This window comes from Mytilus edulis, chromosome 3 (genome assembly GCF_963676685.1).
Source record: "Mytilus edulis chromosome 3, xbMytEdul2.2, whole genome shotgun sequence".
Classification (NCBI taxonomy): domain Eukaryota; kingdom Metazoa; phylum Mollusca; class Bivalvia; order Mytilida; family Mytilidae; genus Mytilus; species Mytilus edulis.
In genome coordinates this window covers 55,706,540-55,723,415 of record NC_092346.1, presented here as the reverse complement: position 1 = coordinate 55,723,415, position 16,876 = coordinate 55,706,540, and the positions used below count along the sequence as shown (strand labels likewise).

The 16,876-nt window shown below is 32.4% G+C and overlaps 1 protein-coding gene across 3 annotated transcripts; it reads left to right on the top strand.

Moving 5' to 3' along the window:
- The first annotated feature begins 158 nt into the window (after positions 1–158).
- On the top strand, positions 159–16,790 carry LOC139514360 (uncharacterized). Of its 3 annotated transcripts, XM_071303476.1 has the most exons (9): positions 159–636; positions 907–1,014; positions 8,224–9,644; positions 9,903–9,941; positions 10,342–10,389; positions 10,975–11,019; positions 12,400–12,585; positions 12,773–14,047; positions 14,852–16,790. In XM_071303476.1, the coding sequence occupies exons 3-9, from the start codon at positions 8,231–8,233 to the stop codon at positions 15,289–15,291; spliced, it is 3,447 nt and encodes a 1,148-aa protein (XP_071159577.1). In that variant the 5' UTR covers positions 159–636; positions 907–1,014; positions 8,224–8,230; the 3' UTR covers positions 15,292–16,790. The 3 variants fall into 3 exon arrangements, with proteins under 3 accessions (XP_071159577.1, XP_071159575.1, XP_071159574.1); XM_071303473.1 differs by lacking the exon at positions 907–1,014 and having other exon boundaries at positions 511–636; XM_071303474.1 differs by lacking the exons at positions 907–1,014; positions 10,342–10,389 and having other exon boundaries at positions 510–636.
- The last annotated feature ends 86 nt before the right edge of the window (positions 16,791–16,876 follow it).

Sequence of the window (16,876 nt, the reverse complement as noted above, 5' to 3'; positions counted from 1 at the left end):
TAGTACATTAAATGCCTGTACCAAGTCAGCAATATGATAATTGTTATTTATTCGTTTGATGAATTTGAGCTTTTGATTTTGCCATTTCATAAAGGGCCTTCCCTTTTTGAATTTCCCCAGGATTTCAGTATTTTTGTGATTTCACTTTTTATCGCATTGCAAAAGAAACAAAATGTGCGCATAACCTATTTAGTAAAGGAGTAACAGAACCTTTACAAACTGTCGAAAAAGGGTTGACATGTGATGTTGGTTATATTAATATGATTGATGAAGCTTTATAATATTTGACAATGTAAATTACAAGAATTACCTTTATAAAATATGAATATAGATATAGGAAGATGTGGTGTTATGCTCATTACTCAAAATAGGTCTTTACAATTCAGAAAAAAACCTACTTTGTATTTTAATTTCCATTTGTTGAGAACATGCATGATTCATGCTTCCATGGCTTCGTTGCCAACGAAACGTATTTCTTGACCTTCGATACAAGCAATGACCAATGATATAAAAAATATTTGAAGCGAATTGCGATGCGCACTTCCACTGTCATATGACATTGACACAAAGATCCAATGATTATCTACCTTGGAATATCAATCAAAGAACTTCCTTGTTCGATTTTAGCTTCCCGAAGTAAGTTACTGTTAGATTTCAACTAGAGTGTCTCCTTTTTGTAAAAAAAAGTTTCTCTAATTATCATATAATAATTATATATAAGCTTCACCTAAGATGTTGCTTATTTGTTTTAAATAACTTGTTGTTGACTGTCAATTGTTCATTCGATTATCATGTAAAAATGGTTTGCTTCACTTTGTGCAGCTTATCTTAAAGAACGGCAAAGTTTGTACCTAATCAATTGCAAAACAAGTAAGAATACGCTATTCAGAGGTCTATTCATTGCAGGTTCATTCAATGGTTTTGACGATCAACGATTTGGTTATGAATACAATTATAAGTAGAACTAGCACAAGTTTTATTTTTGGTCGATTCTAGGGGTGACTGCTGTGAAAGGTAAACAACTATTGACTCTAATATATATTATGTGCAATACAATTCATGCTTTTTAAAGCCTCGTTTTTTCGACGTCAATTTAACTTTATTATCAAGTTTAAAACGTATAGAAAGACCAATAACTGAGTTAACATAAAGTTATTATTTTGCCATAGATAAATTTCATTGTCCTGGCATGCACCTTTTCAAATGATTTTTTCGGGGATATTTATTTCAAATTGTGTCAGGTAAATACATACTAAGATACAGAAGGGCAGTGTCCTCAATTTGGAGGAGTTTTGTGTCTGTTTATGAACACTAAAATTGAGAATGTAAATGGGGAATGTGTCAAAGCGACAACAACCCGACCATAGAGTAGACAACTGCCGAAGGCCACCAATGGGTCTTCAATGTATCGAGAAACTCCCGCACCCGGAGGCGTCCTTCAACTAGCCCCTAAAAAATATACATACTAGTTCAGTGATAATGGACGTCATACTAAACTCCAAATTATACACAAGAAACTCAAACTAAAAATCATACCAGTCTAACAAAGGCCAGACTAGTAAACAAACAGTCAAGTAACCCGGCTACGTCCACATGTATTTTTGTCCATCTGATGAGTTAAGCCTTTTTTAAATGATTTTTATAGTTCGTTCTAATATTGTACTGTTATACCACTGTCCCAGGTTAGGGGAGGGTTGGGATCCCGCTAACATGTTTAACCCCGCCACATTATGAATGTATGTGCCGGTCCCAAGTCAGGAGCCTATAATTCAGTGGTTGTCGTTTGTTTATGTGTTACATGTAGTTTTACGAAAATTTACGTTCATTTTTTTTTATGTCAATAAGGCCGTTAGTTTTCTCGTTCGAATTGTTTTACATATGCCTTACGGTGACGTACAGTTGTTAATTTCTGTGTCATTTTGGTCTCTTGTGGAGAGTTGTCTCATTGACAATCATACCACATCTTCATAGTCTACGTTAATATATGAAACGACTAATTATAAACTTAGCCTTCAATTTCATAGGAACAGAATGACAGTTGTATATACCTTCTTTATTATAACATAGCTTTCAACCTCATTTATCAAGCTGTAATATTAGTGACGAAGAAAGTTTGTATATTAAAAGATTGTCAAAATGTTTTAGATTGGAATTTTGTTACATTTACACCAATATCTATAAAGGTTCAACATTTGCAGATGACTCTGAAAAGGTGGATTGATTATCCAGGAATTTTTAAACAAGCATTTCGTAAAGGGTAGGGAGTGACAAACATTTTATATTATTTTAGAATGAAATTCAAAACAGTGTGGCTGTGGCCATTGATTGACACATTAAATTCATCCATTGACTGGAACAATTTAGGTGAACGTTTGTATGTAACGACCACTGCTCACTATGTACTTTTTAAAGACACTTAAACTATGGGGTCACCAAAGGTTCTCCACACCTTAATAAAGTAATTCGAAATATTAATCAGAAATAACACGATGTTTTGATTTATATCAATTATATAAATCAAAACATAAAGGTTATTCCTGATTAATTTTTCAAATTATTTTATAATTAAAGGCGTTAAGAAACCTTTGGTGACCCCACAGTTTAAATGTCTATCGTAGGTACGTCGTGAACAGTGGTCGTTACAGACAAACGTTCACGTAAATTGTCCCAGTCAATGGATGAATTTAATGTGTCAATCAATGGCCACAGCCACACTGTTTTGAATTTCATTCTAAGTATTGTAATTTTCATTGTTATTAATACATGTTATATCAGTATTACAAACCTAATGTTGAATTCTATCCTATTTTTGGGAAATTTTTGAAATGTGACGTCACTTTGTGCGTCGATTTCTTCGGTTAACTCGGCTCTGCCCATTTTGTATGTGCTGGTTTAGATTGTTTTACGTATTCGTTTTTATTCTGTAGTTAGTCACCACTTCGATGTTAACATATATGTCTATTATATAGTAATTTTTATAAATATTATGTTTGCAAAAGTATGAATTATTCTAAATACTAAGGGTTTTCTTATCCAGGCAGATACAGCCCGTAACAGAGAAGTGATCGAATTGGTGTTTCTTTACCGTCAAAATTAGCTACGTTATCGACAAACTTAATTGAGGAGTGACCGAACTATTTGTACTTTAACGTTAAAAAGATTGACAATGCTGACAAACTTTCATGTGTCGATAATCAAGTTTAATACCGATAATATTGAAAATAATTCTTATTAATATGAATGAAAAATATGTCCATGCACCATTTCGATTGGGCGCAAAGTAGTCATTTCTTCAAAGTCAGAACAGAAAAAAAAAGATTTATGGAAGGACGTCTTGATAGTATTATTTCCTTTACAATTTTACCCAAAACTAAAAGAAATATACTCAGTCTGGTAAACAATTAAAAAGGTGTTTCATAGGAATGAAGTCCTTTATTTTTTCGGACTACAATGTGTACCGTATGTGTGATGGATTTGAATTCAATCAATAACTTTGAAATGTTTTCTCATATGTATACACAAAAGGGAGGACTGGTATTTGTACTTCTGTTAAAATATGTCTTCGTCCGTTTCACATGCCAAACTTTTTTCTAGTACAGTTTAAACGGGAAAATTTTGTTGAGAATTTTTTTTAATATGACAAAATAACGAGCAAAACTATTTCTTGCAATGAAAATGCCTGTTTTGTACATTTAGTTTAACAGATATGATCCAATGAAAATTTTCACATGGAACCTTCGGTAAATAGGAAAATGAAAAGATACGGGGTAATTTACAGAGAGACCACACTCCATCCATGAGAAAAACGGAGGGAATTTAAAAATATAGAGGTCACAAGGCTTTCAACAAGGGTGGAATCTCACTTCTTCTGAAAAGCTCTAAATCGCCCCAACGTGTACATAAGTTTGGTTATCAAGAGATTCTGTTTCTCTTTTTGTGTGTCATAAACATTCAATTCGGATTTGAATTTAATTTACCGAAACATTTCCGTACATTAAATCTTAGGACGGTCAGAACATTTTAAGGACGCAACAGATCGAAGTACAATTTTAAGTAGTACATAGATATGCAATAATTCAGCTTCCTGTACATGTTCATGAAGTTCTAAATTTTGAATGTTGATTTCTTTAAAAAAAACACCATTTTTTTACAATAAAAAATCTCAAAATGTCCGTTAACAATGAAAAAGTTTGACCATGAAAAATCACATATCTAAGAAAAGCAGTCGTTTAATTGATTATAAGAAAGTTTCAGTATATCATGTCAAATTTCTTTAATTTGAGAGTTTTCCTTTAGTTACAAATGTAGCTCCATGTCGGATGGTGAAATAAAAATGAATGTCTCAGAAAGTGGTGAATAAGTTTCCATAAATGACAGATGAATCGGGCCAAGCTTAGTAACTTACAGTAAACAGACTACTGTAACATTGACGCACTCGTCGAACTGTTTAAAAGATTTGTGTTTATGACCAAAAATGTATACACAACTTCATTTATAAATTAATCTGAATTTCATAACACGTCGTCACAATAATGAAAGTTATAAAAAAAAATCTTTAACCACCAGATCTATACTTCTATAAAGAAAGTATTCTTGTACAAAAGGGTATTTATTATAAAATGGTCCTAACTATAGAATAAATAGTTTACCACAGAAATCTTAAACGGAAGGTTCCGACAATTTTAAACAGAAGAGATTTGAAAATAAATTTAACTTTAAATAAACACTGAAATAATTTTAATACCTCGAAGGTGTAAAGAATAAACCAACAATCTCAATCTTTAAAAGTGTCTTTATTGCACTAACCGACGAGTTTATGTTTACAGTAGAAACAGTGGATGTGACTCCAATAAATTCATTATTATCGGCTCCTATTATTATCGGCTCCTTATCGGCTCCTAGGAGTCGATATTAAGAATTCAGTGAACGATGGACAGTCAGTGCGTGAATTTTTCTTGCTACCTGATTGGAACTTGAGATATTACGAGACGTGAATAATCAAAGTTTATTGATTGGTTAGGACAATCCAAACCTAGTAAATGTCCTTCAATCCCGTAGAGTATCGGGTTTGTCCTCTCTATTTTAGCAATTAGATTTTGCCTGGTCATTAATCATGCATTTTTATGATATTGGTACACAGGTAACTTTTATCTATAAATAGTCGAATCTTCTGGAGTTTCGTAAACAACAACGTGTGGTGTAATTCGTAGAATAAAAACAAAATATAAAAATTTATGTTCATTGTCAGAAAAATAAAATGTATTTGTACTCACTAGGAAACAAAATTCCTTCTGTCGTTTGAATAAAAATTTAGTCAGTCGTTTGCTTGTAAATTTCGAGAGAGAAAAAATGTAACGGAACCAGTCTGACTACAGCCAGTCCTGACTATCAACTTGCGTTTATATACGCAAATGGATACATGGGGCTGACTTTAATCAGACTTTACCTGGACCTGAATTGATTTTAATTTTTTTTTTTGCCGAATCAAGTTCTCGTGTATTTCTCAGTCTACGTTAACTTTCTCAGGCCTCATTCCGAATTTGCTGTCTGTCCCATGTAGATTTGGTCTATAGGATTACAAAGCTAGCACTTTATTTTATAAATGTTACAGAAACTATATCGGATTTACTCTCTACAGACCAATGAATTTCAGAGACTGTTTATACTTGGAACACAGGGAAAGTTTTTTGGGAAAATAACAAAGTTAAACCACTTGTTTACATTCCATACTAACAAACTATTTTCTGTATGGGTTTCAAAGTCTGATTGTACAATGTATTGTTCTTTTTCGCCTAATTCTATTCGAATTCTCATCCAGATGATAACCCTTTTCCATTTTGCCCGAGCGGTGTTTTTGACGACCATTTTAACACGAATTAATAGTTGTACAATTCCTGTTTTTTTACAAATCATTCTTAGTTTCTATAGATTAGAATTCTACGTTCAAAAGAAAATTTCATGGGAATACGGCGTGCATCATGAATAAGTATTTTTATTGCAAAAATAAACCAAGAATAAAATAAAGTGACAACACTGAGTTTTTTATTCATAAGAACATATATAGATAAATCTTGCAGATGCTTAAATGTTCAAGAAACAAAATGTTTAAAAGTAAAGTAATACATTTGTAAATGTTAAATGAGCAGAAGAATTGCCGGAAAACGATAAAGCAATCTATGTCAAATAAGTCAACTGTTACGTAGTGCATACAAACTCTTGGCACTCTGCATCTAGAAAAAGTTTCCGTTAAAAATGTCACATAGTTACCAACATGTTTTTTTATTATTTAAGATCACGTTGTTATTGCAGAACCTGCTGCATTGGCTTGTATACATGTGTGAACGTTATTCGATAACGTCAGGAACGATAACTCGTGGCGTAATGTCATTCGGTATCGTGTTACCTTAAACGATATATATACTACTTCATAACGTGTGACCTCACGTGTGTGGTAAAATTTGTTGATTGATGCACATGGCTATTCTAGTAAATGAATTAATCTACAAAGCGAAAGCACTTTCCATTTTCATCAGCTAAGAGTCGACTAGCCCTTTTTGAAAGGCTAATGCTTGTCATTGTAGTCATGAATATTGTTATCGCTTATATTAAATTGATAAAGATTTTATCCAAGTCGCTCCAACTGTTTCTACAGCTAAGATCAGTTACATGTAACATGATCTCGTCGATTCTGTATTTTTGTTTCCGTCAGTTCGAAAGTTTTTGATCATTTCAACTCCTTTGTATTTCATAATATGTGTCATGAACAAAGACATATGTTCGATTGAATAATGATTTCCTCGTAACAAATGATAGAATCTTCGGAGATCCCGTATTTGATCCTTTACCGTTAAAATGAAAATGCCAATGACAGAGGTTGATTATAAAAAATGTTTTACTATGTTAAAAAAACTTCGACTTAAACAATGAAACTTTACACGTTGGACATGAAATATTTTGTCGATGAAGAAAATTAAATTATGTCATTTCTGAAATAAGTTTGTCGATAACGTAACATATTCTGACGGTAAAGAAACGCGAATTCGATCACTACTCTGTTACGGGCTGTACCTTTGGAACTTTTGGTCCTCAATGCTCTTCAACTTTGTACTTGTTTTGGCTTTCGAACTTTTTTTATATGAGCGTAACTGATGAGTCTTATGTAGACGAAACGCGCGTCTGGCGTATTAAGTTATAAGCCTGGTACTATTTGGTAGCTATTATTTGTGTGTCTCTCTGTCTTGTGTGTTCTATCATTTACTTGTAGTGTAGAGTAGTCCTGTCATGTAATGTTGTCATTTTAGTGTTATATTTAATATTGCCATAAAAACGGGAGATTTGGCTAGTCACAAAAACTGGCCATTGTTATATTATATTTTGTTTCTGTGTGTGTTGCATTTTAGTGTTGTGTTTCTGTTGTGTCGTAGTTCTTCTGTTATATTTGATGTGTTTCCCTAAGTTTCAGTTTGTAACCCTGAATTTTTTCTCTCAATCGATTTATGAATTTCGAACAGCAGTATACTACTGTTGCCTTTATTTACATAAACAAGAATATCATTTTTTAAAAAGATTGGTGTGTAAATCTTTTGAATGTATAAAACGCTACTCCATCTCCATCATGATTGAAATCTACTTGACAGCTTGCTTTCCCGCCTTTCCTAGTTTGAATTCACATATGGCAACATGTTTTATTTTTCCTTTAGTGCTATGCATTAAAGAATAATATGAATTAAATAACAATTAGACAGCATACCAGACAACATATACTAACAGCAACCCCTCCTCCCAGAAAACAGAACAAAGACAAACAATGAATAACATATGGTCCAGATAGACAAAAATGGTACATACACACACTGTGGGTGGGTTAACCAGTTTTGGTCCAGATAGACAAAAATGGTAAATACACACACTGTGGGTGGGTTAACCATGTTAACACGCGTTAGAACTTGATATGGGAAAAAGAGTTACACTCTTAGTCTGTTTCTGAAGCGTGTTGAGTGGCTTGCTCCCTCCACACAATTTCAACCTTTCAACATGTACTTACTACAGTTCAACTATAATTACTTGTCGTAGAACCTTATTAGAGGCAACTCTTAATTTGATATAGAGCATTATATTTTTTTCAACTCTCCGTATAGAAATATATTCATGTATATCGATAAACACTCTATAATGAGTTAAGCTTCAGGTAACCACGTCTAAGATACTTATTCATTCTTGTAGTTCAAATATGTCAGAGGAAGTTGAAGGCCTTGATAAATGTGAAGGTATCAACAAAGAGTATTTAGATTGTATGCAATGTAAGAATCAATTTGACGAAGATGACCGGCAACCAATAGTTTTACCATGTCTTCACACTGTCTGTTCCTCGTGTGTGAATAATGGTATTGAAGAATCGCAATTATCATGTCCAATTTGTAGTCGGAAGTATGAAGTACCTGATAGTTCGTCGGACGCGTTTATTGTCGATTATACACGATTAGACATTGTGAATTTTGTCAATACGTTTCATCAAGGCAAGGACATTTCATGTGAGAACTGTGAAGATAGTAAAATCGCTGACTATAGATGCCAAGATTGCGAAACGTTTCTATGTACACCATGCAGAAAAAGTCATACAAACATTCGAAGACGTAAACATCATAAAATCATTGCCATCGCAGATATAAAAGATGTCTCCGATTTTAAACAGGAAATGTTGTGTACAATACCCGGACATAAGGACAACCCACTGGACATATATTGTGCAGGTGAGGCGTGCAAAAAGGCAGTTTGTAGTATGTGCTGGATGGAGGACCATTCCGGCAACGACCATATTAGAAAAGACATAACTAATCAATTTGAAGAAGAAAAAAATCTTCTTTTAACTAAAGCAGATGTGGTAAATGAAAAGTTTAGGAACCTTAGTCGACTTCAAGAAAAGTTGAAGGACGAAACTGATGATGTAAGCAGACAAACGATTAAAGCTGAGTTAGAAATAACATCGTTTTTCAATCGTTGTATTCATTTGATGGAAAAAAGAAAAGAAATTTTGCTAGAAAAGCTGAACACAATGTCGGAAAAAAAGCTAGAAGACTTAAGAAATCAGAAAGTAGATTTAGAAAGTAGAAAAGGCATGTTATCTCATGGTTCTTCATTTCTAGGACAGGCCTGTTTATCTCAGAATCCTGCTGCATTCCTCACTTTAACTTCAACGATTTATAAACACTTAGAAGAGTTGAACACCTTGGAGTTTGAGACTGAGGCAAACATACACAGGGAGCTCACCTTTTTCATTGAAGGCAAAGGTGCATGCTTCGAGGAAAAAGTGAAAACATTGGGAGATGTTCTATCATCCGATGCATACCCTGACACATCAAATTTGTCAATACCAAATTCAATGTTCAGATATCTAAGCAAAACCTTCAAAGTTACTCTGCGAGATTCCAATTCAAAACCAGTTGATGAATCAGCTCACGTGTCATTGTTAGTAAACGAGGAAAGCTCTGGAAAAAGAGCTAGAATTAATTTTAAAGAAATTGGAGAGGGCGTTTATGAGGCCGACTGTACATTTAAAAACTGCGGGACCTACAGTTTAAAACTGTTGGTTAATGGAGTTCCATTCAAAGATTTGCCAGAAATGGAATGCGTAGAACACAAAACAGGTATGCATATTTCCAACATTGATTGCTGTTTAATTAATGTGAAATGAATAAATTAAACATAAACAAATACACATATAAAGCACAACATACATGTAGTTACTTGTGATATGAACAGGAACAGCTATCATTTAAAAATTATAGTGCCAAGACATAAAGGAAATCGAAATTTCAAAGTAACAAACAAAGTATTAAGAAAATTCAAAATCAAAACACACCTACTCGTGTATAAATTTCAAACATTTATCATTATTCTTACAGATTCAATTGAAAATGGTGACAAATATGAAGAAGAAGAGGGTAAGTAGACACACTGAAAACCAAGTTTATGAGATAGTTTGAAATCTTGCTGAAAGCTAAAATTGATATTATACGGTTGTCGATTTTAATTTCAACAAGCATCTATTGTTTAGCCTGCTTTTGATTTCATGAGTTATATATAGTTGATCTATTTTGCCATTTAAATATAATCAGGTGTTTTTGTTTGTTTTCAATTGACCATGTGATCTACTTAATTTCCCTTCAACATACTGCATTATTACAGTTTCTTAGGTTGCCAACTATGGTTAAGCAAAACGTTTAAAGCAAAATAAAATAATATAGTATACATCTTTTTATTTATAAAGTATCATATATTCAGAAAAAAAAAGAAGAAGAAGCATTCCATCTATTGTTTAATAAAATGTTGAATGTTTTGTAGCTTTCTTCTGCAATGGAGAGGAATGTTTTGAAACTGAAGATAAATGTGGTAAGGATATTAATCATAATGTTACCAAAGTGTGCCGATCTATGTGTGAATAATCTGCAACAATGTGTGTTGAGTGTAAAACCTATAAAAGAATTATTAGCAGCTCTATATGATTTTTTTAATACAACTAGCTACGTAGTAGACACAGATTTATTGTGTTATTCTGTTCTTGTTCTCACCTTGCCATGCATTTATACGCTTATTCTTGAGGCGATATATGTTTGCACCAAAAATAAACTCATTTCGCCACAACTGTTTTGCGCCAATGCTACTTTTGCCCTACTTTAACTTAGAAATTAAAGGTATAATTTACGCCCCAAAAAAAACCCATATAATTGCGCCAATTTTATGAATTGATTGACGGTTTTACGTTTCTATGTAGATTGGTCAATCTAAATGAGACGTGTAGGTGATATCATGTATCTACATTTTAATACAATTCTCATGAAATATGATGGACATGTTGAGTATAAACAACGAGATAGGAACACAAAGATTCGATATTTTTTTAAATAGCTGTTCATTGAATTCATTGATCTAAAGCCAGCCTAGACAAAAACAAAAAATGAAAACAATTATTTTCAGGTTCATCGGACGCATATATGGAGGACGATGATGATGATGACTTTGGTAAGTAATTAAAAAAAAATGATAATAATAAAATTAATAAAATAATAATAATATTAATAATAATAATAATAATAATAATAATAATAATAATAATAATAATAATAATAATAATAATAATAATAATAATAATAATAATTATGATAATAATAATAATAATAATAATAATAATAATAATAATAATAATAATAATAATAATAATAATAATAACGATCATTATTATTGTTATAATAAAAGGACATTTATCGTATCTGCACATGAATATCCTATCCGTGCCGTGTCAGATCATTTACTTTGTGAAACGTCACTAGATATAGCCTACATGCTGTTACGTCACTCTTATCGGTTGAGTGAGGATCGTGTACCCACAAACATGTTTAACCTCGCAATATTTTATATGGTCCTGTCCTAGAGCAAGTTAACATTGGTTAAGGGATTTTCCTTTTTTGAATATCCTTAGAGTTGGGTATTTTTGTTATTTTACCTTTTCCTGTAGTTAAGGGGTTGTCTTTGGTTGCTGTCTGTAATTTTTTTTCATTTTCCTTAGGTTGCTGTATGTTTTTTTTATCGTTTGTTCTTTTGAAATAGGTTGCATCGTTGATTTTTTCGTTTGACTTATTCAAAATACTGTCATGGCATATCTCCTTATTTCAAATTGTAGTCGATGCTTTTGAAACAATGTACCCTGATGAGGGAACTATATAAATTCATGAGGTCAATATTGTGCTTTTAATATTGTTTGGGTCAATTATGTATCAATATTTAAAGTCTGTTACATGTTGCCGATGCCTCGGCTATCAATGTAGAAAAAAGCATCGTTGTTTTGATTCAACTCGAACGATATGTACGAGAGGAAAAAATGTAGTCCTTAATGAATTTAAAAACAAATTCTTGCGCTGATGTACCATCATTTACTGTCACACGAGGAGCAAGATCTGCTTACCTTTCTGGAGCACTCAAATCATACCCGTTTTTGTTTTGGTGGGGTTCGTTTTGCTTTTACTCTAATTTTCAATGTCGTGTTTTATGCACTGTTGTTTGTCTTTTTCGTCGGTTTTCTTTTTTATTTCATTGTCATTGTCAGTATGTTTTTGACTGATGAGTTGAATATTCTTTTCGTCTTTCTTTTACAACTCTTGATTATGGATGACATATCTTAAAAAAGGCGTAGTTAGCTACATAAATGAAGGGGAGGACATGATGCTGTCGATGTGTCGAAATCATAAAAATTTTCAGTGAGGGACAATGTTTGTCGCCTTGTTGATAAACTTTAACCTCAGAGTTACCCTAATCGTTAAATATAAAAATAAATAAAAATGCATAAAAATTAAATGGAGTTAAAAAGAATTATTTCATAATTATATCATGCATTGTATATTTTAGGGAGCGAATACCAGGAGTCTGACGAGTCAAATAGTTTTATTGTCCAAGGATTTCCTAATGGTACACCACCTAACAGGATAGAAGATTATTTCAATGAAATGCTGGTGTCCGGCAAAGACAAAGTGTGTGAAGTACAGATGGCTGAGGATGAAGGATGGTGTAAAGTTGTCTTTTCTAACACAGATGGTAGGTTTGATCAATCAAACACAGCAAAAGAGGTTGAATATCATAGCAAATTAAATCAGCTTGTAAATGTTAGGAGCTTTAAGTAGATTTTAAAAAAACTTGATTTATGTTTTAGATGTTTTAACCGATACCTACTATTAAGTCCTTTTAAGACACTGTATTGCTAATCTATTTATTTTGTTTTTAGTTTTGAAAAGATTTTCCGGTCGGAGACTGAAATTCGAAGACCACGACTTGACAATAGAAATGCATAACAGCGAGATTCCTAGCCCAGTAAAAATTGCAAACTTAAATATGAATAAGATTAAGTTCCTCCTAGGATCACCATTAAGCAAGGAAGTTTTAGACGAACGTCTTCAACAATTATATGCCAAAATACAATGGTCGTCGAGTATCCATGATGAAAGCTCCTTGATCATTGAATGCTGTTTGGATCCATATATGAAAAACTTTAAAAAGAAAGCACACACATGGAGAAGATGTGTTGAAAGGGCAGTACAACAGTTCTTAGAAACTTTATATGTTACAGAAGAGAAAATTAAAGAGGATGAATGGAATTTTCTGGAAAAGCGTGTTCGTGAAATCCGGGTTACGAACGACAAAAGAGTTTTTATAGACGAAGATAAAACAAGGTTTTATATTGTGATTGTTGGGTACAAGATCCCTTTCATTGATGCAACAAATAAAGTTCGCCTGTTTACAGCAGACGTCATTGTAAGTGAAAGGCTTGAAGAGTTTGAAATACATTTACTGTCAAATGGAAAGGTCCTTGATGACATTTGCAAAGATTTCAAAGGAATGAAAATTATACCAAAAGGAGACAGAAACATCATAGAATTTTCTGGAACAGCTGGGATTGTAGCAGTTGCAAAGCAGCAAGTGGCCGAAGCCCTTCAAAAAGTAGCAGAAGTACCGATTAGTGGATTTTCGCCCGATAAGATAGCGTTTCTTCAAACGCCTGATGTAAAATTAGAATTGGATAATCTACTGAAGGAAAATGGAATTCTTGGTGCATGGAAAGTAAAAAACGACAACACATTAGTGATGTATTCTTTGACGAAAACTTCGGCTCAGAGTGCAGCACAATTGGTCGAAGACTCTGTAGTGGAAGTTTCCATTGATGTTGATACCCAACCTGACAATAAAGAGTGGAACCAGGAGGTAGAGCATATGAAGAAAAAGAAAGGTGGCCATGTCAACATCGTGACAACTGAAAATAACAAAGTTATAATATTTGCAATTCCAAAAAACAATGCAAAAGCGATTGAGGAGCACGTCAAAATCTTTCATAAATATCCGGACAAGAAGGTACGTGGTACAACACATTTCAGCACAAAAACAGGTCAGACAATAACCACAATAGTCGGCGACATCACCGATCTTGACAACGACGTGATTGTATGCAGTTCCAGTCGATCCCTTGAACTCAGTTGTGGTGTTGGACATGATCTTGTTATTAAAGGTACATTTCATCGTATATATAAATTAAGATATATATATATATAATCTATCCTCTCGGTTTCAGTGTTACTGTGTTTCTGTAATACGCTTCAACAGATACAAAAACATGAATATTTGTAAACTAATACAAAAGAAATTGTGAGGAAATTTAAAATGATCTGGGCATATTTATATTTTTTTGCTGCAGAAATTTCAATTTGATATTTTTCATACGTTTTTGTGTTTATTCCTGATATTAAAATGATTTAAGATCGCTGATTTCCATAAATTGCGTTTGCATTTTACACCTTCATCACACAATTTACACAAAACATATATTGTTTAGATGGTTTTTCATTCGGTGTGGTAAAGTATATATATGCCTGTCCCAAGTCAGGAGCCTGTAATTCCGTGTTTATCGTTTGTTTATGTGTTATATATTTGTTAATCGTTTGTTTATGTGTTACATATTTGTTAATCGTTTTTTATGTGTTACATATTTGTTTTTCGTTCATTTTTTTTACATAAATAAGGTCGTTAGTTTTCTCGTTTGAATTGTTTTACATTGTCCTATCGGGGCCTTTTATAGCTGACTATGCAGTATGGGCTTTGCTCATTGTTGAAGGCCGTGCGGTGACCTATAGTTGTTAATGTCTTTGTCATTTGGTCTCTTGTGGACAGTTGTCTCATTGGCAATCATACCACATCTTCTTTTTTTATATATGTTGGTTCTTTTTTTTTTTTAAATATGTGCACGCGTTTCTTTGTAGTATCTGACTATGTATACCTGTTGTTTAAACAGTACATGAAAGTCTCCTATTTTCAGGTGGTGTTGAAATCCAAAAAGAATGTAAGGACTACCTTGCAAAGAAGCCAAACAAGCAACTTGATGTAGATGAAGTTTTTTGTAGCTCTGCGGGAAAGCTAAGAGGTAAAATGGTCGCCCATGTCGGTGGTAAATCGTGGTCAAATGATCACGAGAAAGAAAAAAAATCTCTTGTAAGGGTTGTGCAGGAGGCCATGAGAAAGACCCAAGAAAAGAAATTTACAAGCTTTGCGATACCAGCATTATACACAGGTCATTCTGGGTTTCCTGTTAAAGAGATCACAGAGTGGATAGTGGAGGCCATAGATAACTTCCTTGAATCACATGGTAAAAAGACTAGTCTTGAAAACATTTATCTCTGTGATATTAAGAAGACTACTGTGGACAGTTTTGTCACGGCTTTAAGAAAATATTATAGCCTGACGTATGAAAGAGAATAGAATATTATCGCATTTAACTTCGTATTGGCATGTTAATTTATAGATTTACGTTGCTTTCAAACTATTTCAATATCCATCATCGTTTTTTTGTTGCATTTGTGTTGCATTCTGTTGTTTTTGAGTGATCAATATGATAGCAAAACTTTGAAAAAATCTTGGATGCATAAATTTGATGATTCGGTTGAACACACATTCTTGGATACAATCAATGATATTAATCAGATAAAAAAAGTAGACCCAATTTACCTCTAATTATTTCACTCATAGTCAAACGTTTAAGGTTGTTAAATTTTACTTGGATCAAAGAGTCTTTATCATTAACGTTAAAATAAGATTTTAACAATTGTACATATTTCCACAAAATTCAAATTTTATTCAGCAACATAATTTGTTTAAAAAATTGCACAGTAGTATTGTGCATGTGTTTGCATCAAAGGACGTTTCGCTAACCAAACTACAATTATTTATAGCAAAAAGACAATACATACCATTTACTTCCAACATCAGTTTGGTATTGGCAAACGATATCATTATTTACATGTTTGGATTTTAGTATACTAATTTATAAAAACGTGTGTAAGTATCAGTCGTAATTTCAGTTTTGATCTATCGATGAACTTGGCGACGTGTTTAGAAAAAAAAACATAAAAATTTAAGACTCAAGGTCCATATATTAGGCTATGATCTTATGAATGCAAGTGAAGATTGGAAAACATTTTTAAAACGGCCATGGTTTAAAAAGAATTCAAGGAAATTTATCAATTATCTTTGGTTTGTTCGTAACATTGGTATTATTATATGTTGTGTACAAGTTGTTATTTTGTAAAAAGTATAATTTGTATAATTTGTATTTTAACAGTGTTCAAATTGGAAGTCGTTCAAAAATTGCTTGAAACTACAAATTGTGCAAAATTTTACTAGAATTCGCTTTTAACTTTTAATAATAATTTAAAATTATGTATTTGGTTAACAAAGTATTGATACATACTGTTTAATGAACAAACAGTAAACTTTTATTTACACAAAACAAAAATAAATCATGTGTTTATGCCATCTAATCCTTATTATCAATGTAGCTGCAATCTAAGTGATGGTCACAAACAGGAGTTTCTATAGACTTGATGAAGAGTTTGATTCTTGTAAATAAAGTTTTATTCAATTAAAAACAATCAGTTTGTTCAAAACAATGTCTTTGTGGGATGCTTTCATTTATTCAATTTACCAAATTAAATGTAAAATATTCCTAATACAATAACTTTTTGTTGTTAGTAAAACAAAAAGAAGGATACTAGGTACATATCGTTTTATTAGAAATAAAATTGTTTTAAAAATATGATTTTTGAGGAAACACATTGTCTCTTTAAAATTTTGAAGGGAAATTATTAAGTCAATTACATTTAAACGAAGAAAAATATGGAAGGATTAACAAATAAAAACTTGTTTTTAAATTGAATTTGTATTGTATTCATCAAAACAACAAAATAAAATGTTTCGTTAAAGTATTTTTTTATTATTTCTTTTAATACATAGCGAATGAAACAATGAGTTATAACATTAACGTTGCCAAATGTATTACAGCAGATGC